This window comes from Myxocyprinus asiaticus, chromosome 15, assembly GCF_019703515.2.
Source record: "Myxocyprinus asiaticus isolate MX2 ecotype Aquarium Trade chromosome 15, UBuf_Myxa_2, whole genome shotgun sequence".
Classification (NCBI taxonomy): domain Eukaryota; kingdom Metazoa; phylum Chordata; class Actinopteri; order Cypriniformes; family Catostomidae; genus Myxocyprinus; species Myxocyprinus asiaticus.
Window position 1 is genome coordinate 7,427,554 of NC_059358.1, and position 16,321 is coordinate 7,443,874.

Below are 16,321 nucleotides of genomic sequence, written 5' to 3' on the forward strand. Positions count from 1 at the left end.
CAAATATGTGACGGACTGAGTTGTACAATTTCCATCATGGTCTATTTCATCCATCATATTAGTTTAAATGTCCCTGATACGTAGTACAATTGATTTTGTCTTGATATAGTCAACATTTTTGGTTAGAAATGACTTTGCATAGTAAGTGTGAGTCTAATAAAACGTGTTCTATTTAATAAATTGCAGAGTTGGGGAACGTACTTTTTAAAGTGTACTTACGTTATTGATATTTCTGGATGAGTTTGGCAGAGCACGTCTGGTGAATAGCGATCTCTTTCCCGCACACACATACAGCATGTGCACGCGGGTGAGAACACTGAAAAAGTACTTTGAAAGAGTGCGCGCTGCTGCTCTCAGCCAGAATAATCACACGTAATGACATATACGTGTCAAAACTGATGCACAGTATCAAATACACAGAATGTATGATAGTACTAACTGTAGAGACCACATCAATATGAAGACAAACTCAAATCCTGGACATTTAGAGGCCATTTTGAAACCCCGGCCGGATGCTTTGTTCAGGTCTGAAAAAGAGGACATGTCTGGGGAAAAGAGGACGTATGGTCACCCTATGTTACGTTATTTTTTGGTTTGTTTGTTTGTTTGTTTTTCGGCCGGTCCAAAAGGCTCGAGTCCAAGTCAAGTCAGAGTAAAAATGCATTCAGTCCATTCAAATTGGACTTGTGACTCGGATCCGAGTCCGAACTCGAGCACCCCAACTCTAGTCCCCTCTATAAAAATGTTGTATTTTAACCAATGTTTATAATTTAGTTATCATCTTTTAAATATATTTTCGGGGTTTTTTACATCCTAAATATTCAAATCAATTGTAAAGCAAATTAATTCTTACAATTTCCTCCTTCCGCACCGTTCACGCTAGTGATGGGTCGTTCATGAACGATTCGTTCATTTTGAACGAATCTTTTATGTGACTCAGAAGAACGAGTAGTCTCAGAGAGTGATTTGTTCATTTTGTGTTGGCCGCACACGCGCATTGCGCAACCACTGTTCGTGTGTTACGTAAAAACCGCATAGGCGCTGTACAGGAAACAGAAATGATTAGCTCACCTCTCGAGTCTTTTGGTCCGAGTCATTCGTTCTTTTGTCACGTGACAGTCGTATACGCTATGCATTGCTCACGCAGGAAACAGAAATGATTAGTTCACCTCTCGAGTCTTCTGGTCCGAGTCGTACGTTCTTTTGTCACGTGACAGCCGTATACGCTATGCAGTGACAAAAGAACGAACAATCTTCCGACAAGAAGATTGCAGAGGTGAACTAATCTTTCTATTTCTCATAATTTGTCCTTGGCTGCATTATACATTTTTCCTTATTGGGACTATAATCAAAGTTTGCGTAAGTAGTCGTGTTGGGGGGGATTTGGCTATTGAAAATGTAACATTTTAATTTAATTCTGCTCAAATGAACTAAATTACTTGAATAAAGATTCGTTCATTTTGCTGAACGAGACTCAAAGATTCAAGTCAGTAAAATGATCCGATCTTCCCATCACTAGTTCACGCTCCATATCCAGTTGGTGGCGGTAATGCGCCATAAAGCTGGTTTGCCAACCGCCAACAAAACAACCTCAATAGAAGAAGAAGAAGGACCGAACAGCTGGTCTGACGTCATTCCGCTGCGCCCAGATGGATCGCATAGTTGGCGAAAACAAATGATCCCAGATCCGTTTTGTTTTATTCCCAAATATTTGACTGAATTACTTTATAAGGAGAGATTTCAAGGTAAAGTGAGCGTTAGTTAACCATAGCTGACTGCTGCGTGACTGTAGTTTGAAATTTGTTTTAGTCTGGAACTTTAAAACCGAATGATGTGCCATTTGAACATCACTGATTTATCATTTAATGATAATTAATTGACCCAGCATCATTTGCGCTTCATAAATATCCCGTGTATTAAGAGTTACAGGAAACAAGTTAAGATCTCTCTTCTTTATTTATGCTTTTTGAAAATACTGTCCAGTTAGACAGCTCACTAGGTTTTGAGGCACTGCAATCGATGTATGTACTGATGTTTTGCTGGTTTGTTTATTTTGCAGGAGACGCCCAGTATGGCGTTAAAATCTGGAGAAGAGCGCCTGAAAGAGATGGAGGCCGAAATGGCGCTGTGAGTTCTCTTCATTTCACTCATCTGTAAATGTGTAGTATAATGATCCTTTCAGGAGAGTGTTCTAGCGATTGGAGGGTGTAGAATGGAGTCTTGCTAACTTTGTCCTTTTGTTGGTGGATCTACTGTAGGTTTGAGCAGGAGGTGTTGGGAGGACCAGTAGGTGTCTCTGCAGGAGCCCCCGCAATGGTTGAAGCTGTGCCAGTGGCTCTGGCAATGCCAGGTGTACCCATCGTCAGGCCCATCATTGGCACAAACACCTACCGGGAGGTATTAATTACTGTGTACCCACAAAACTAATATTTTATGTTATATATTTTAAACAGTGAGGTCCTGAAGTCTGAGACCACTAGTGGAAATGCTTCTATTTTGCATTATTTTCATTAAGTTAATGCACTTGTTAACATTACAAATCCGATTATAATTATAATAATTTTAGTGATAATGAAAATGTAAATGAGCTTCAGAATTTCTCGGTATGACCCCTTTTGCTTCAATTTTACATTTAATCTTCATTAATTTTGCAGGCGGATTTATACTAAGTGACTTACGCTGTATTCAAGGTATACATTGTTTCACTAAGTGTGTTCCATCGGAATCAAACCCCGTGACCTTGGTGTTGCAAGCACCATGCTCTACCAGTTGAGCTACAGGAACAGCATTTAATAACAGCATGCATTCATGCTGGCATGGATTTAAAAGTTGTAAATCACAATGATCCATGTGTATCTATCTATCAATTGTGGCAGAATGATCCGCCCCTCCGGCTCGTCATCGTCGCCCCACCTCTTAGGGCCGCCCTTCAGCTAGGCTCATGACGGGAGTTGGGTGGGAGAGCGAGAAGAGGTGCATAATTAATAAGCCTCGTTTAGTCAGCGGTGAATGAAGCACACCTGATGGGAATAATGCTTCATCACCGCTGTCTTTAAAACGCAGAGTGCACCTCTTCTCGGGAAGCCGGCTTCAAATCTCCATGTGTGCACACACTGGCATCCTCGCACACCCAGGACCAGAGCTGGGAGGGTTTGGCGCTGGACAAGACGGACGTGCTGCCGGACCCGTTCTTCGGACCCCCGGACGCGTTAATGAGTCGCCGGGGTGAACAGCTCACGTTGCCGCCAATGGGCTAGCTGCCGGGCCGCTTTCCCCTCACGCTTGCCGCGGGCCTGGGAAGACAGGCCGTCAGTGACGCCGCCGCCACTCGCGCCGTGGACTTGGGAGGGGAGCGTGAGCGGTTGACTGACCCAGCCCGTGCCTGGGCTATCCTATGGACACTACCCCACCCTTTCACGGAGCCCCGTTCACCGCATGGATGCCAGATTCCCCCTTTATTATGAATACTATTCCCCCTAGGGCACTTTAATACCCCTTTTGGACATTTTACGTTTATTGTTTCCAATAAATGCCTCTCCGAGGCTTGACGCCACACCCGCTGTGTCTGTCTCTTGCTCACCCTGCCACAGTGGTGGAGAATGCGGGCACTTTTGTGGGCAGAGACGGCGCAGTTGGGTATCAGCAGTGACGTCACTCTTCCTCTCATTCGCCGGTTAGATGGAAAGCCTGGAGTGGGACGGAGAAAGCACGAGGACGGCCTCCCAGCTGCATTAAAGGGTAAGTGGCACTTAATAAGCATTTACCCTGTGTCTGGATGAGGCTGTCATATTAATTAGTGTTTTTTCTCTGTTCCCACCCAGGTGCGAGTGAGAGGAGGAGCTGGCCCGGAGAGGTATCCCCCATATGTCCACTCCGACCGTAGGGCCTGGTTGAGGAAGTAGCATTCCCGTGTGGGCGGCTAAAGGGTTTTGCACCTCCGGCTCTGAACTTCATGATTGGATAGGTGCATGGGAGGAGGTGCCGACGGGGTGATGCTGGGGGGGTATGTGGCGGAATTATCTGCCCCTCTGGCTTGTCATCATCGCCCCACCTCTTAGGGCCACCCTTCAGCCAGGCTTACGACGGGAGTTGGGTGGGAGAGCGAGAAAAGGTGCATAATTAATAAGCCTCGTTTAGTCAGCGGTGAATAAAGCACACCTGATGGGAATAATGCTTCATCACCGCAGTCTTTAAAACGCAGAGCGCACCTCTTCTCGGGAAGCCGGCTTCAAATCTCCATGTGTGCGCACACTGGCATCCTCGCATGCCCAGGACCAGAGCTGGGAGGGTTCGGCGCTGGACAAGACGGACGCGCTGCTGGACCCGTTCCTCGGACCCCCGGACGCGTTAATGAGTCGCCAGGGTGAACAGCTCACATTGCCGCCAACGAGCTAGCTGCCGGGCCGCTTTCCCCTCACGCTTGCAGCGGGCCTGGGAAGACAGGCCGTCAGTGATGCTGCCGCCCCTCGCGCCGTGGACTTTGGAGGGGAGCGTGAGCGGCCGACTGACCCAGCCCGTGCCTGGGCTATCCTATGGACACTACCCCACCCTTTCATGGAGCCCCATTCACCGCGAGGATGCCAGATTCCCCCTTTATTACGAACACTATTCCCCTTAGGACATTTTATTACCCCTTTTGGACATTTTACATTTATTATTGTTTCCAATAAATGCCTCTCCGAGGCTTGACACCACACCCACTGTGTCTGTCTCTTGCTCTCCCTGCCACACTATCTATTTATCCAGAATGTTATATATATTTTGTATGTGTGTATATGTATATGTATGTATATATATATATATATATATATATATATATATATATATACATACATGCACTGGTGGCCAAAAGTTTGGAATAATGTGCAGATTTTGCTGTTTCGGAAGGAAATTGGTACTTTTATTTACCAAAGTGGCATTCAACTGATCACAATGTATAGTCAGGACATTAATAATATGAAAAATTACTATTACAATTTGAAAAAAATTTTCAGAACTTCTTAAACTACTTCAAAGAGTTCTCATCAAAATAATCCTGCACGTGCAGCAATGACAGCTTTGCAGATCCTTGGCATTCTAGCTGTCAGTTTGTCCAGATACTCAGGTGACATTTCACCCCACGCTTCCTGTAGCACTTGCCATAGATGTGGCTGTCTTGTCGGGCACTTCTCACACACCTCACAGTCTAACTGATCCCACAAAAGCTCAATGGGGTTAAGATCGATAACACACTTTTCCAATTATCTGTAGTCCAGTGTCTGTTTCTTTGCCCACTCTAACCTTTTCTTTTTGTTTTTCTGTTTCAAAAGTGGCTTTTTCTTTGCAATTCTTCCCATAAGGCCTGTACCCCTGAGTCTTCTCTTTACTGTTGTACATGAAACTGGTGTTGAGCGGGTAGAATTCAATGAAGCTGTCAGCTGAGGACATGTAAGGCATCTATTTCTCAAACTAGAGACTCTGATGTACTTATCCTCTTGTTTAGTTGTACATCTGGCCTTCCACATCTCTTTCTGTCCTTGTTTGAGCCAGTTGTCCTTTGTCTTTGAAGACTGTAGTGTACACCTTTGTATGAAATCTTCAGTTTTTTGGCAATTTCAAGCATTGATTGATGAGTTTCTAGAGAAAGCTGTTTCTTTTTTGCCATTTGTGACCTAATATTGACCTTAAGACATGCCAGTCTATTGCATACTGTGCTTCATTAAAAGAACCAAATAGCTTTCAACTGTGTTTGATATAATGGTAAGTGATTTTCTAGTACCAAATGATCAATTAAGCATGATTACTCAAGGATAAGGTGTTGGAGTAATGGCTGCTGGAAATGGGGCCTGTCTAGACTTGATCAAAAATGACTTTTTTCAAATAGTGATGGTGCTGTTTTTTTACATCAGTAATGTCCTGACTATAGTATGTGATCAGTTGAATGCCACTTTGGTGAATTAAAGTACCAATTTCCTTCCGAAACAGCAAAATCTTTACATTATTCCAAACTTTTGGCCGCCAGTGTCCAAACGCATTCCAAAACGCTTTGGCCATAATTATTGGCACCCTTTTATTAAATATTTAAACCTCCCTTTGCCCAGCTAACAGCTCTGAGTCTTCTCTTATAATGCCTAATGAGGTTGGAGAACACCTGGCAAGGGATCTGAGACATTCCTCTATACAGAATCTCTTCAGATCCTTCAAATTCAGAGGTCCATGTTGGTGGACTCTCCTCTTCATTTCACCCCACAAATTTTCTATGGGGTTCAGGTCAAGGGACTGGGATGGCCATGGCAGAACCTTGATTTTGTGGTCAGTTAACCATTTTTGTGTTGATTTTGATGTGTGTTTTGGATCATTGTCCTGCTGCAAGATCCAGCCAGGGCCCATTGTAAGCTTTCTGGCAGAGGCAGCCAGGTTTTGATTTTTATCTGTTGGTATTTGATGGAGTATGTGATGCCATGTATCCGAACAAGATATCCAGGACCTCTGGCAGAAAAACAGCCCCACAACATTCAAGATTCAGCACCACATTTAACTGTGGGCTTTGGGTACTTCTTCATCTCTGTGTGCTCCAAACCCATCTCTGGTGTTTGCTGCCAAAAAGCTCTTTTTTTTTAGTTTCATCTGACCATAGAACCCGGTCGCATTTGAAGTTCCAGTAGTGTCTGGCAAACTGAAGACGCTTGAGTTTGATGTTGTCTTGAAACCCTCCCAAACAGCTTGTGGTTATGTCTGATATTTCTTTTTAGACTTTATGACCCCAAGACCTGCAATTCTCCAGCTGTAATCCTTGGCGATTCTTTGGCCACTTGAACCACCCTCCTCACTGTGTGTGGAGACAATATAGACGCGCGTCCTTTTCCAGGCTGATATTTCCCTGATGGTGGAAATGGGTATTTTCAGTGCTTTGGCTATTTTTTCATAGCCACTTCCCATTTTGCTCAACAACCATTTGCAGAACTATATTCTTTAGTCTAACCCACTGTGATTGATGATTAAGGGAATTTGGCCTGTGTGTTACCTCATATTTATACCCCTGTGAAACAGGAAGTCATGGCGGAACAATTTCATGTTCTTAGTCACCCAGGTGCACTAAAAAATGTAAAATATGAATGGGAATATACTTCAGAATTTCTAGGGGTGCCATAAATTGTGGCCAATGTGTTTGAGAAAAATATTTAATTAATAATGAGATATTTCCCCTCTTTCAATTGTTTAAAGGATAGATTTTTGTGAATGTTTTTTTTAATGAAAGATCAAAAGGATAAACAATGCAGATTTTTTTTCACAGCCGCCTTTGCTCATATTTACCACTGGTTCCAATATTTTTGGCCACCAATATATATATATATATATATATATATATATATATATATATATATATATCACTATATTGCCAAAAGTATTCGCTCACCTATCCAAATAATTGAATTCAGGTGTTCCAATCACTTCCATGGCCACAGGTGTATAAAATGAAGCACCTAGGCATGCAGACTGCTTCTACAAACATTTGTGAAAGAATGGGCCACTCTCAGGAGCTCAGTGAATTCCAGCGTGGTACTGTGATAGGATGCCACCTGTGCAACAAGTCCAGTCGTGAAATTTCTTCGCTACTAAATATTCCACAGTCAACTGTCAGTGGTATTATAACAAAGTGGAAGCGATTGGGAATGACAGCAACTCGGCCACGAAGTGGTAGGCCATGTAAAATGACAGAGCGGGGTCAGCGGATGCTGAGGCGCATAGTGCGCAGAGGTCACCAACTTTCTGCAGAGTCAATCGCTACAGACCTCCAAAGCTCATGTGGCCTTCAGATTAGCTCAAGAACAGTGCGTAGAGAGCTTCATGGAATGGGTTTCCATGGCCGAGCAGCTGCATCCAAGCCATACATCACCAAGTGCAATGCAAAGCGTCGGATGCAGTGGTGTAAAGCACGCCGCCACTGGACTCTAGAGCAGTGGAGACGCGTTCTCTGGAGTGACGAATCACGCTTCTCCATCTGGAAATCTGATGGACGAGTCTGGGTTTGGCTGTTGCCAGGAGAACGGTACTTGTCTGACTGCATTGTGCCAACTGTGAAGTTTGGTGGAGGGGGGATTATGGTGTGGGGTTGTTTTTCAGGAGCTGGGCTTGGCCCCTTAGTTCCAGTGAAAGGAAATCTGAATGCTTCAGCATACCAAGAGATTTTGGACAATTCCGTGCTCCCAACTTTGTGGGAACAGTTTGGGGATGGCCCCTTCCTGTTCCAACATGACTGCGCACCAGTGCACAAAGCAAGTCCATAAAGACATGGATGAGCGAGTTTGGTGTGGAAGAACTTGACTGGCCTGCACAGAGTCCTGACCTCAACCCGATAGAGCACCTTTGGGATGAATTAGAGCGAAGACTGCGAGCCAGGCCTTCTCATCCAACATCAGTGTTTGACCTCACAAATGCGTTTCTGGAAGAATGGTAAAAAATTCCCATAAACACACTCCTAAACCTTGTGGAAAGCCTTCCCAGAAGAGTTGAAGCTGTTATAGCTGCAAAGGGTGGGCCGACGTCATATTAAACCCTATGGATTAAGAATGGGATGTCACTTAAATTCATATGCGTCTAAAGGCAGATGAGCGAAAACCTTTGGCAATATAGTGTATATATATACACACTACCAGTCAAAAGTTTTGAAACACTTGACTGAAATGTTTCTGATGATCTTAAAAATTTTTTGATCTGAAGGCATATGCTTAAATGTTTGAAATTAGTTTTGTAGACAAAAATATAATTGTGCCACCATATTAATTTATTTCATTATAAATCTAAAATTTTATAAAAAAAAAAAAAGATTTTGAAATTGATGAATTGGACCAAATAATAAAGAAAAGCAGCCAATAAGTGCCCAACATAGATGGGAACTCCTTCAATACTGTTTAAAAAGCATCCCAGGGTGATACCTCAAGAAGTTGGTTGAGAAAATGTCAAGAGTACATGTCTGCAAATTCTAGGCAAAGGGTGACTACTTTGAAGATGCTAAAATATATCACAGTTTTTATTTATTTTGGATTTTGTTTAGTCACAACATAATTCCCATAGTTCCATTTATGTTATTCCAGTTTTGTTGACTTTACTATTATTCTAAAATGTAAAAAAAATCAAAACTTTTGACCAGTTTTGTGTGTGTGTGTGTGTGTGTTTGTATATACATATATATTGTATGTTTTGAAGATATTAAGATATCCTGACTACAGATACACATGAAAATTAGCTCATAGTTTTTTGCTGAAAGCAGTCATTTTACAGGCTAATCAGTGTTTTTATTGTTTTTCATTAGGTCCAACAGAGTTTGGAGGCGAGAGCTACATTAGTTGGTCCTCTGCCTACATTTGTTGGCCCTGGTACAGCTTTTTAAATAAATATATTCTAGTTTTAAGGTTAAATTGTTAATTTAAGATAAGTAATAATTGTGAATCTGCTTTTTCTTCAGCCATACCGGCAGTTCCACCTCCTCCAATGATGCGTCCCGCATTTGTCCCACACGTCCTACAGAGACCAGGTAATTAGAAACCTCTGCCATGGATCTTAGGACTTGTGTTTCAATTGGAGGCTTTTGTCTGGGATGCTCATGTGAATTTAAATTTTTTTTTATTTTTTTTTTATCTAAAGTGGTAGAGAATATTTTGAAGCTATGTGTGTATTTTTTTTAACTGATATTTTGTAAGACTTGTAGCTGCTTAATTTATGGCTTGTAAAGGGGTGGACTATATGACCAAAATCATTTTTATTTTATGTATTGTATTTAATTTATACCACTGTAACAATTTATGTGTACAGTTATTGTTGATTTAAATCCAATGAAAAAAAGTGCATTTTTTAAATAACCATTTGATATAACCTATTTTGGGATAATCCATTGAATGAAGTACTTTTATTTTTAAAGGCACTTCATGTCATTTGATTACTTTTCTATTTTTATTTGGCACTTTGTGTACGCAAACTTAAAGATAATGTTTTTCTAAACAGTTGAATGATAAGTCTAGCATTAGCTTTGCATTATGTAACATGATTTAAAAACAAAAGACTCAAAACCACATGGGCCATGTTCGAAGTCGTTGTAAAATAGCTGCTGTTTCACTAAAAGAAATTGCTTTCATCAGAGTAACAATTTGATTATTTAAACTAAATGTGTTGTAGCCCATAAACTTTTAAACACATTTTACCTTACTTTACAGAGCATATAATGCAGTCTTCTTCAAATATAATTATGCATTTTTAGAAATGCAAACCTCTCTCTATTTCAGCTGGCCAGAGAATGCCATTGATGCGTGGTCCTCCTCCTCAGGGCATGATTGCACCTCCTCTTCCCAGACCTCCACCTCCTCCACCCATGATGATGGCTCCACCGATGCCGGGACCTCCACAGCCACCCATGTCTCTAGTCGGACCACCCATGGGGCCCATGCCACCAGTAGGTATTTTCTGAATGGTAATCCTGTCATCATTATGAATCTTGTCAGATTTTCACATTTGTGTCTTTGGCCAGGTTGGGAGCATGAACCCAATGACATCGGCACCACCACGACCCATGACACAGGCCCCGCCGAAAATCACTCCCAGTATAATACAGGCAGCCCCCACTGTGTACACGGCCCCCCTGGCCCCTAAGAGAGTCGACCTCAAGAGCCAGAAGCAAGCACGCATAGTAAAATATTTACACACACACACACACAAACCCACACTGATCAAAATTACCCACCACTGTGCAAAAATTATACACGTTTGATGGGTGTTAAAAGGATATTACGCCAATAAATTATAGCTGTGCCATCATTTACTTACCCTCATGTTGTTCCTAACCCGAATTACTTCCATTAAACATAAAAGGAGATGCTAGGCAGAATTTTAGGGACTGACGGCTAGGGTTGTGAAAAAAAGGTCCCTTTTGTGTTCAGTTGTAGAAAGGACATTATAGGGGTTTTAATCAACATGAGGGTGAGTAAATGATGACGGAATTGGCATTTTTAGGTAAATCATCCCTTTAAATTGACGTCCTGATTATAACCATATTAGTTCAGCCCTGTCTGCTTGTATTGTAATGCTTTCCTGATCAGATAAATGGCCCTCCTCTCTGGCCTTTCCTCAGGAGGAGTTGTCTGCATTGGTGGCGGAGCAGCAGGCCGCAGTGATTGCAGCTGGGCTGCTGGATTCAAAGAAAGAGCAGGTCACAGATGAGAGCGTCATCGGGCCAAGTATGCCGGAGCCCGAGCCTTCACACGCAGAGGTACAGAAGTTCAATTTAATATTACACTTGCTCATGATGACCTTTTACCCATATTTTACTAGAAAGTGTGTCGTTTCTGCACCACTAGCATAACCAAATGGAATTGCAAAAATAAGGCCCTATTTTAAGATCGTTATGCCTTAGGCGCAGCGCTATGTGATACGTCAAACATGCAAAGTCAGTGGGTATGGCCATGAAGTTTTGATATATTATTTTATTTATAAGTCCAGGCGCAGTGTTTTCCACAGGATTTTGTGAGACTCTGGTGGGTGGACCTCGGACCCTCTAGGGGGGTCAGGGGGCATGCTCCCCCGTAAGACAACGTTGTACATTTTAAGTTAAAGTTAAGTTTAATGCATCAATCTGGTGCACTTTGAGAGCAAAATTAAGAGGCTAGATCTATGAAGAACTATAAACAATTTTGTGCTCTAGTAGTAATATTATCATAAACACATTGCTTGTATAGATATGAATGGTGATGACACGGCAAAAAAGTCACACCCACAAAGCATAAACGAGATGGAGTTTAACGCAGTTCACAAATGGTCAAAACACAAAATCGACTAGAGCGTACATTTGAGCCAGGGCTCGACATTAAGCATTGTCATGTGCTTGTCTTCCGGACAAGTAAATTGGTCATTCACTTGTCTGAGTAAAAAAGTGACTTGTCCAGAGAGAAAAAAGGACATTTAAGTTACATGCTCAAGTAACATGTCAAAGTTTATGTTATATATTTTTCTAAAATTGGACTGATGCCCAACCTAATAGTGTACCTATGCAATCAGCTCAATTCTCTGTGACAGAAATGTAAACTGCCTGGGTAGAGGAGGAGGCTGTTGTCATATGGTAATTATTTTATGTTACATATGGTAGTCAAATAAAGAAAAGCCTCCATCACCATCATTTACAGCAGGGGTGCTTGCACTTCTATGGAATGAGATCAATTTTTGTATCATGTTATTGCAGCAAGATCTACCATGTTCAATAAAGGCTATACATTATCACAATACCAAAATTTCAGTAGTTGGTAGTGAAATTTGACAATTCTCAATACCAGCGTAAATACCACAACAAATAATAACACTAATATGTTAATTATGGGAGAATGGTTTCAAGTTCTTAATTATTCAAGACTAGTAAACAATCAGTAATAAAATAACAATAAAAAACAGCAATGAATAGAAATGGATTAAAAATAATAGAACAAATTAAGACAATTCAATGCTTTTTTTAACAGCTTTAAAAGTTTTTAACAGCAGTAGGCTATCAAGTATTCAAGTAAAATTCAAAATGAAAAAAAGTTGTTTCTTGTGTTGAACTTGCTCTTCAGATGTTGAAAATATTTACGTTGTCAGAGCCGCTGGTAATAACATTAGATAATTGGTTCCAGTGCGCGTGTGTGTGCATGCGCACGTACAGCGGGAGTGAGAGATGCTTTACTGAACAACGGTGCAAAACACAATGTTTGAGATCTTTTATGTTACTATGAGAAGTGTAAAAATATTTTTGGTGCATTATGAAACTGTGGCGGGACAGATTAGACTGTGGCGACACTGCAGGCACAAGTGGGTTGGCGAAATAACACGTGCAAAGAGCTAATGGGCTGGGTCAAGTGCAGTTTCATTCAGAGGTTCTTCTTCGAATATTGCACCATCTGCATCCTATTGTATATTCCATTTCCTGTCAAGCAACGTTGATATAAATGAAGACAGTTCATTATTATTATTATTATTATTATTATTATTATAATTATTGTTGATCATATTGATTTACTGACAAACAAATCATGGCTAGTGTTAAAAGTGTTTGATAGCTCTATAATATCACCTGCTGGTGGAATTCCCAAATTGCAAATGCAGGAAATGAGTTTAGACTTTTCGCCAAGATTAGATGTGCCACTGAAACGTCTTTGCGCAAAGACCTATTTCCCAGGAAAATGGCAAATTGCACCACTTCATTAACACAGTCCACCCACAGTTTGCACGCACACACCCACAGATAGTGCAAACACTCCCACCCACACCCACTTGCACTAAAATTGCATTTAGAATTGGCATTCCCATGAAAATTTGATAAGACGTAGCAAACCGTCATTGTGCATAGCACTGTGTCTAGCAAAGTCATACAAAACAAAAAGCCCATAATGTTTTAAAAATTATTTCCTGAACACTTTATCATTTATCTGACAAACAGACAGCCCAACCCCAAACTCATGCTATTGGTGAACCAATGTTACTGTGTTCGGGGTTCTCCAACAAACAGCAATGTTTAAATTTTTTTTTTTGGAGGATTCAACCAATGAACGGCTTTTTTTTTTTTTTTACTTTTTTTTTTTTATTTGAAATGCCCAATTTCCAATTCGCTCCAAGTCCTTGTGGTGGCATAGTGACTCGCCTCTATCTGGGTGGCGGAGGACAAATCTCAGTTACCTCCATGTCTGAGACGTCAATCCGCGCATCTTATCACGTGGCTTGTTGAGCGCGTTACCATGGAGACATAGTGCGTGTGGAGGCTTCACGCTATTCTCTGCGGCATCCACGCACAACTCACCACGTGCTCCACCGAGAGCGAACCACGTTATTAGTGACCATGAGGAGGTTACCCCATGTGACTCTACCCTACCTAGCAACCGGGCCAATTTGGTTGCATAGGAGACCTGGCTGGAGTCACTCAGCATGCCCTGGATTCAAACTCACGACTCCAGGGGTGGTAGTCAGCGTGTTTACATGCTGAGCTACCCAGGCCCCCACAAACGGCTTTCTTAAAGTTATCTCTGCATGTTAAATGAGTAGTTCACACAAAATGTTAAGTTCAGTCGACGGCATTTGTGGCATAATATTGATTACCACAAAAATGTATTTTGACTCGCCGTCCTTTTCTTTATAAAAAAAAAAAAAAGCAATAATGAGGCTTTTACAATGAATGGGGCCAATTTTTAAATGTTAAAATACATTTGTATGTAATATAATGTAAGTGTTTTTATATAAATATAAGCTTCACATTTCTGATTTTAAACCCTCCAAAAATTGGCCCCATTCACTTCCATTGTAAGTGCCTCACTGTAAACCAGATTACTTCTTTTTTTTTTTTTTTTTTTTTTTTTAAAAAAAAGGAGGGATGAGTCTAAATTTTTGTTGTAATCAACATTATACCACAAATGTTGTAGATTGAGCTTAACTTGTATTGAACCTGGAATATTCCTACTGAAGGAGTAATTCACCTGAAAATGAAAATTCTGGCATAAAAACTGAGCACCTTTACTCTTTAGTAAATTAACGAATGACTAAATTAAAACCGAATTTTAATTTTTGGGTGAACTATTTCTTTAAGGAGACTTGTTAATATTATTTTTTTGGACATGTAATATACTGTATTTAATGGAAATTATTTTAACATTTTAAAATTCTATACATCACCTTTAAAGCTGAAGTGTTACTTTTTCAGTGTAAAAATGCTTTCTCCTTTCCTAGCTTAATATGCAGTGGCAAGAAAAGGTAAGCCATAGGTTAATTTTCTTGAAAACTGTAAACACTGTGTCTCCATGTTTGTTTTGAGCAATCCGTCTCATGAGACACAACAGCATTGTCTTGAACAATGGTGTAAATTGGGGGCGGGACTATCTGTTTGATCAATGGCAGACAGGGGCGTATTTAAAAAGCTGTTTTAAAAACCATGTTTATTTTTGCAATTCCGCTTGGTGGCGCTAGTGGTGTAGAAATTACACACTTAAGCTTTAACCTGTGCACTTGGATGAAAAAAAAATCATAATCTAAGAATATAAAATAAAGCACTTGGATGACAATATAATTCAATAAACATAATTTCAATATTGAAATGTTTGATGTTTAGTTACTCTCTGTGTGGATATAGTTCTAATAATGCCTTATCCATGCATGGATAGCCTGTTGATAACAGCACAGAGGATAAGAAGAAAGGGAAGCAAGAAAAGGTGAAGAAATGCATCCGGGTTGCTGCTGGCGTCACATGGGAAGACACAAGCCTAACGGAGTGGGATGCAGGTGTGTGACCGCTTTGACAATTCCATCTTTTATTTCTTTTTATGTAGAAAGAAGCCAAGCAAGTCAAAGTGAAATGATCTTTGTCCTACTGTGTGCATCTGCTCTCTGTGTTGCTCTTGTATTCCCAGATGATTTCCGGATATTTTGTGGAGATCTGGGGAATGAGGTGAACGATGACATCCTGGCGAGAGCGTTTAGCCGTTACCCGTCCTTTCTGAAGGCAAAGGTTGTGCGAGACAAACGCACTGGGAAAACAAAGGGTTACGGCTTTGTGAGTTTTAAAGATCCCAATGATTATGTGCGTGCCATGAGAGAGATGAACGGTGAGTTAATGAGGATAATAATGCATTTACACCAATATAGAAAAGTCCAGTCGGACAGAGCCATTTTCAATTTTATCTTGTCTGTATCTCCAGGGAGGTATGTGGGCAGCAGACCCATCAAACTGCGAAAGAGCTCGTGGAAGGATCGCAACCTGGAGGTTGTGCGTAAGAAACAGAAGGAGAAAAAGAAGTTAGGACTGAGATAATCTAACCGTACTGAAACTATGGACTTGATTTGTATGTGTGTCAGTGTCACCGACGCAGGAGAAACATAGTGGAGTAGGACTGAGTCATACTCCTGTACTAAAGTGGCATCGTTGCAAATAAACAAGCATCAACTTTCCACATGGTCCACAATATGAATTTATTCCCCAGTGTATTTTTACACCCTGAAAGCTGTAAAATCGTTCAGATTCTTTCTCTTCTCCAAAATGCTCTTAAGAAATGTTTTCAGATATGAAGTGTGGTAACGAAACTGTTTTGGATGTCGGTTTTGTTTTCTTCCTCATTTAAAAAAAATATCTTTCAAAGCAGCTAACCTTGAAGTTCAGGAAGACCGTTACATTGGTTGCCATTTAAGATTGATCTTTTCAATAAACTGAGGAGTTTAAGTTTACAATCTAACCTGTTTTGTTGTTTTCTCTTTCCAATCAAAACCCTGCATGCCTCAGTTGATGATTTAAAAAACAGAACAACCACCAGGTAGTGCAATTGAGTTTTGTTATGAATAATGCATAATA

At 40.9% G+C, this 16,321-nt stretch overlaps 1 protein-coding gene across 1 annotated transcript; it reads left to right on the plus strand.

The window, feature by feature from the left end:
- Nucleotides 1–1,583: 1,583 nt before the first annotated feature.
- On the plus strand, nucleotides 1,584–16,200 carry LOC127453163 (RNA-binding protein 42-like). The gene is made up of 11 exons (XM_051719364.1): nucleotides 1,584–1,745; nucleotides 2,060–2,127; nucleotides 2,259–2,397; nucleotides 9,293–9,356; nucleotides 9,446–9,514; nucleotides 10,260–10,426; nucleotides 10,502–10,660; nucleotides 11,102–11,239; nucleotides 15,141–15,258; nucleotides 15,387–15,581; nucleotides 15,675–16,200. The coding sequence occupies exons 2-11, from the start codon at nucleotides 2,072–2,074 to the stop codon at nucleotides 15,785–15,787; spliced, it is 1,218 nt and encodes a 405-aa protein (XP_051575324.1). The 5' UTR covers nucleotides 1,584–1,745; nucleotides 2,060–2,071; the 3' UTR covers nucleotides 15,788–16,200.
- Nucleotides 16,201–16,321: the final 121 nt, after the last annotated feature.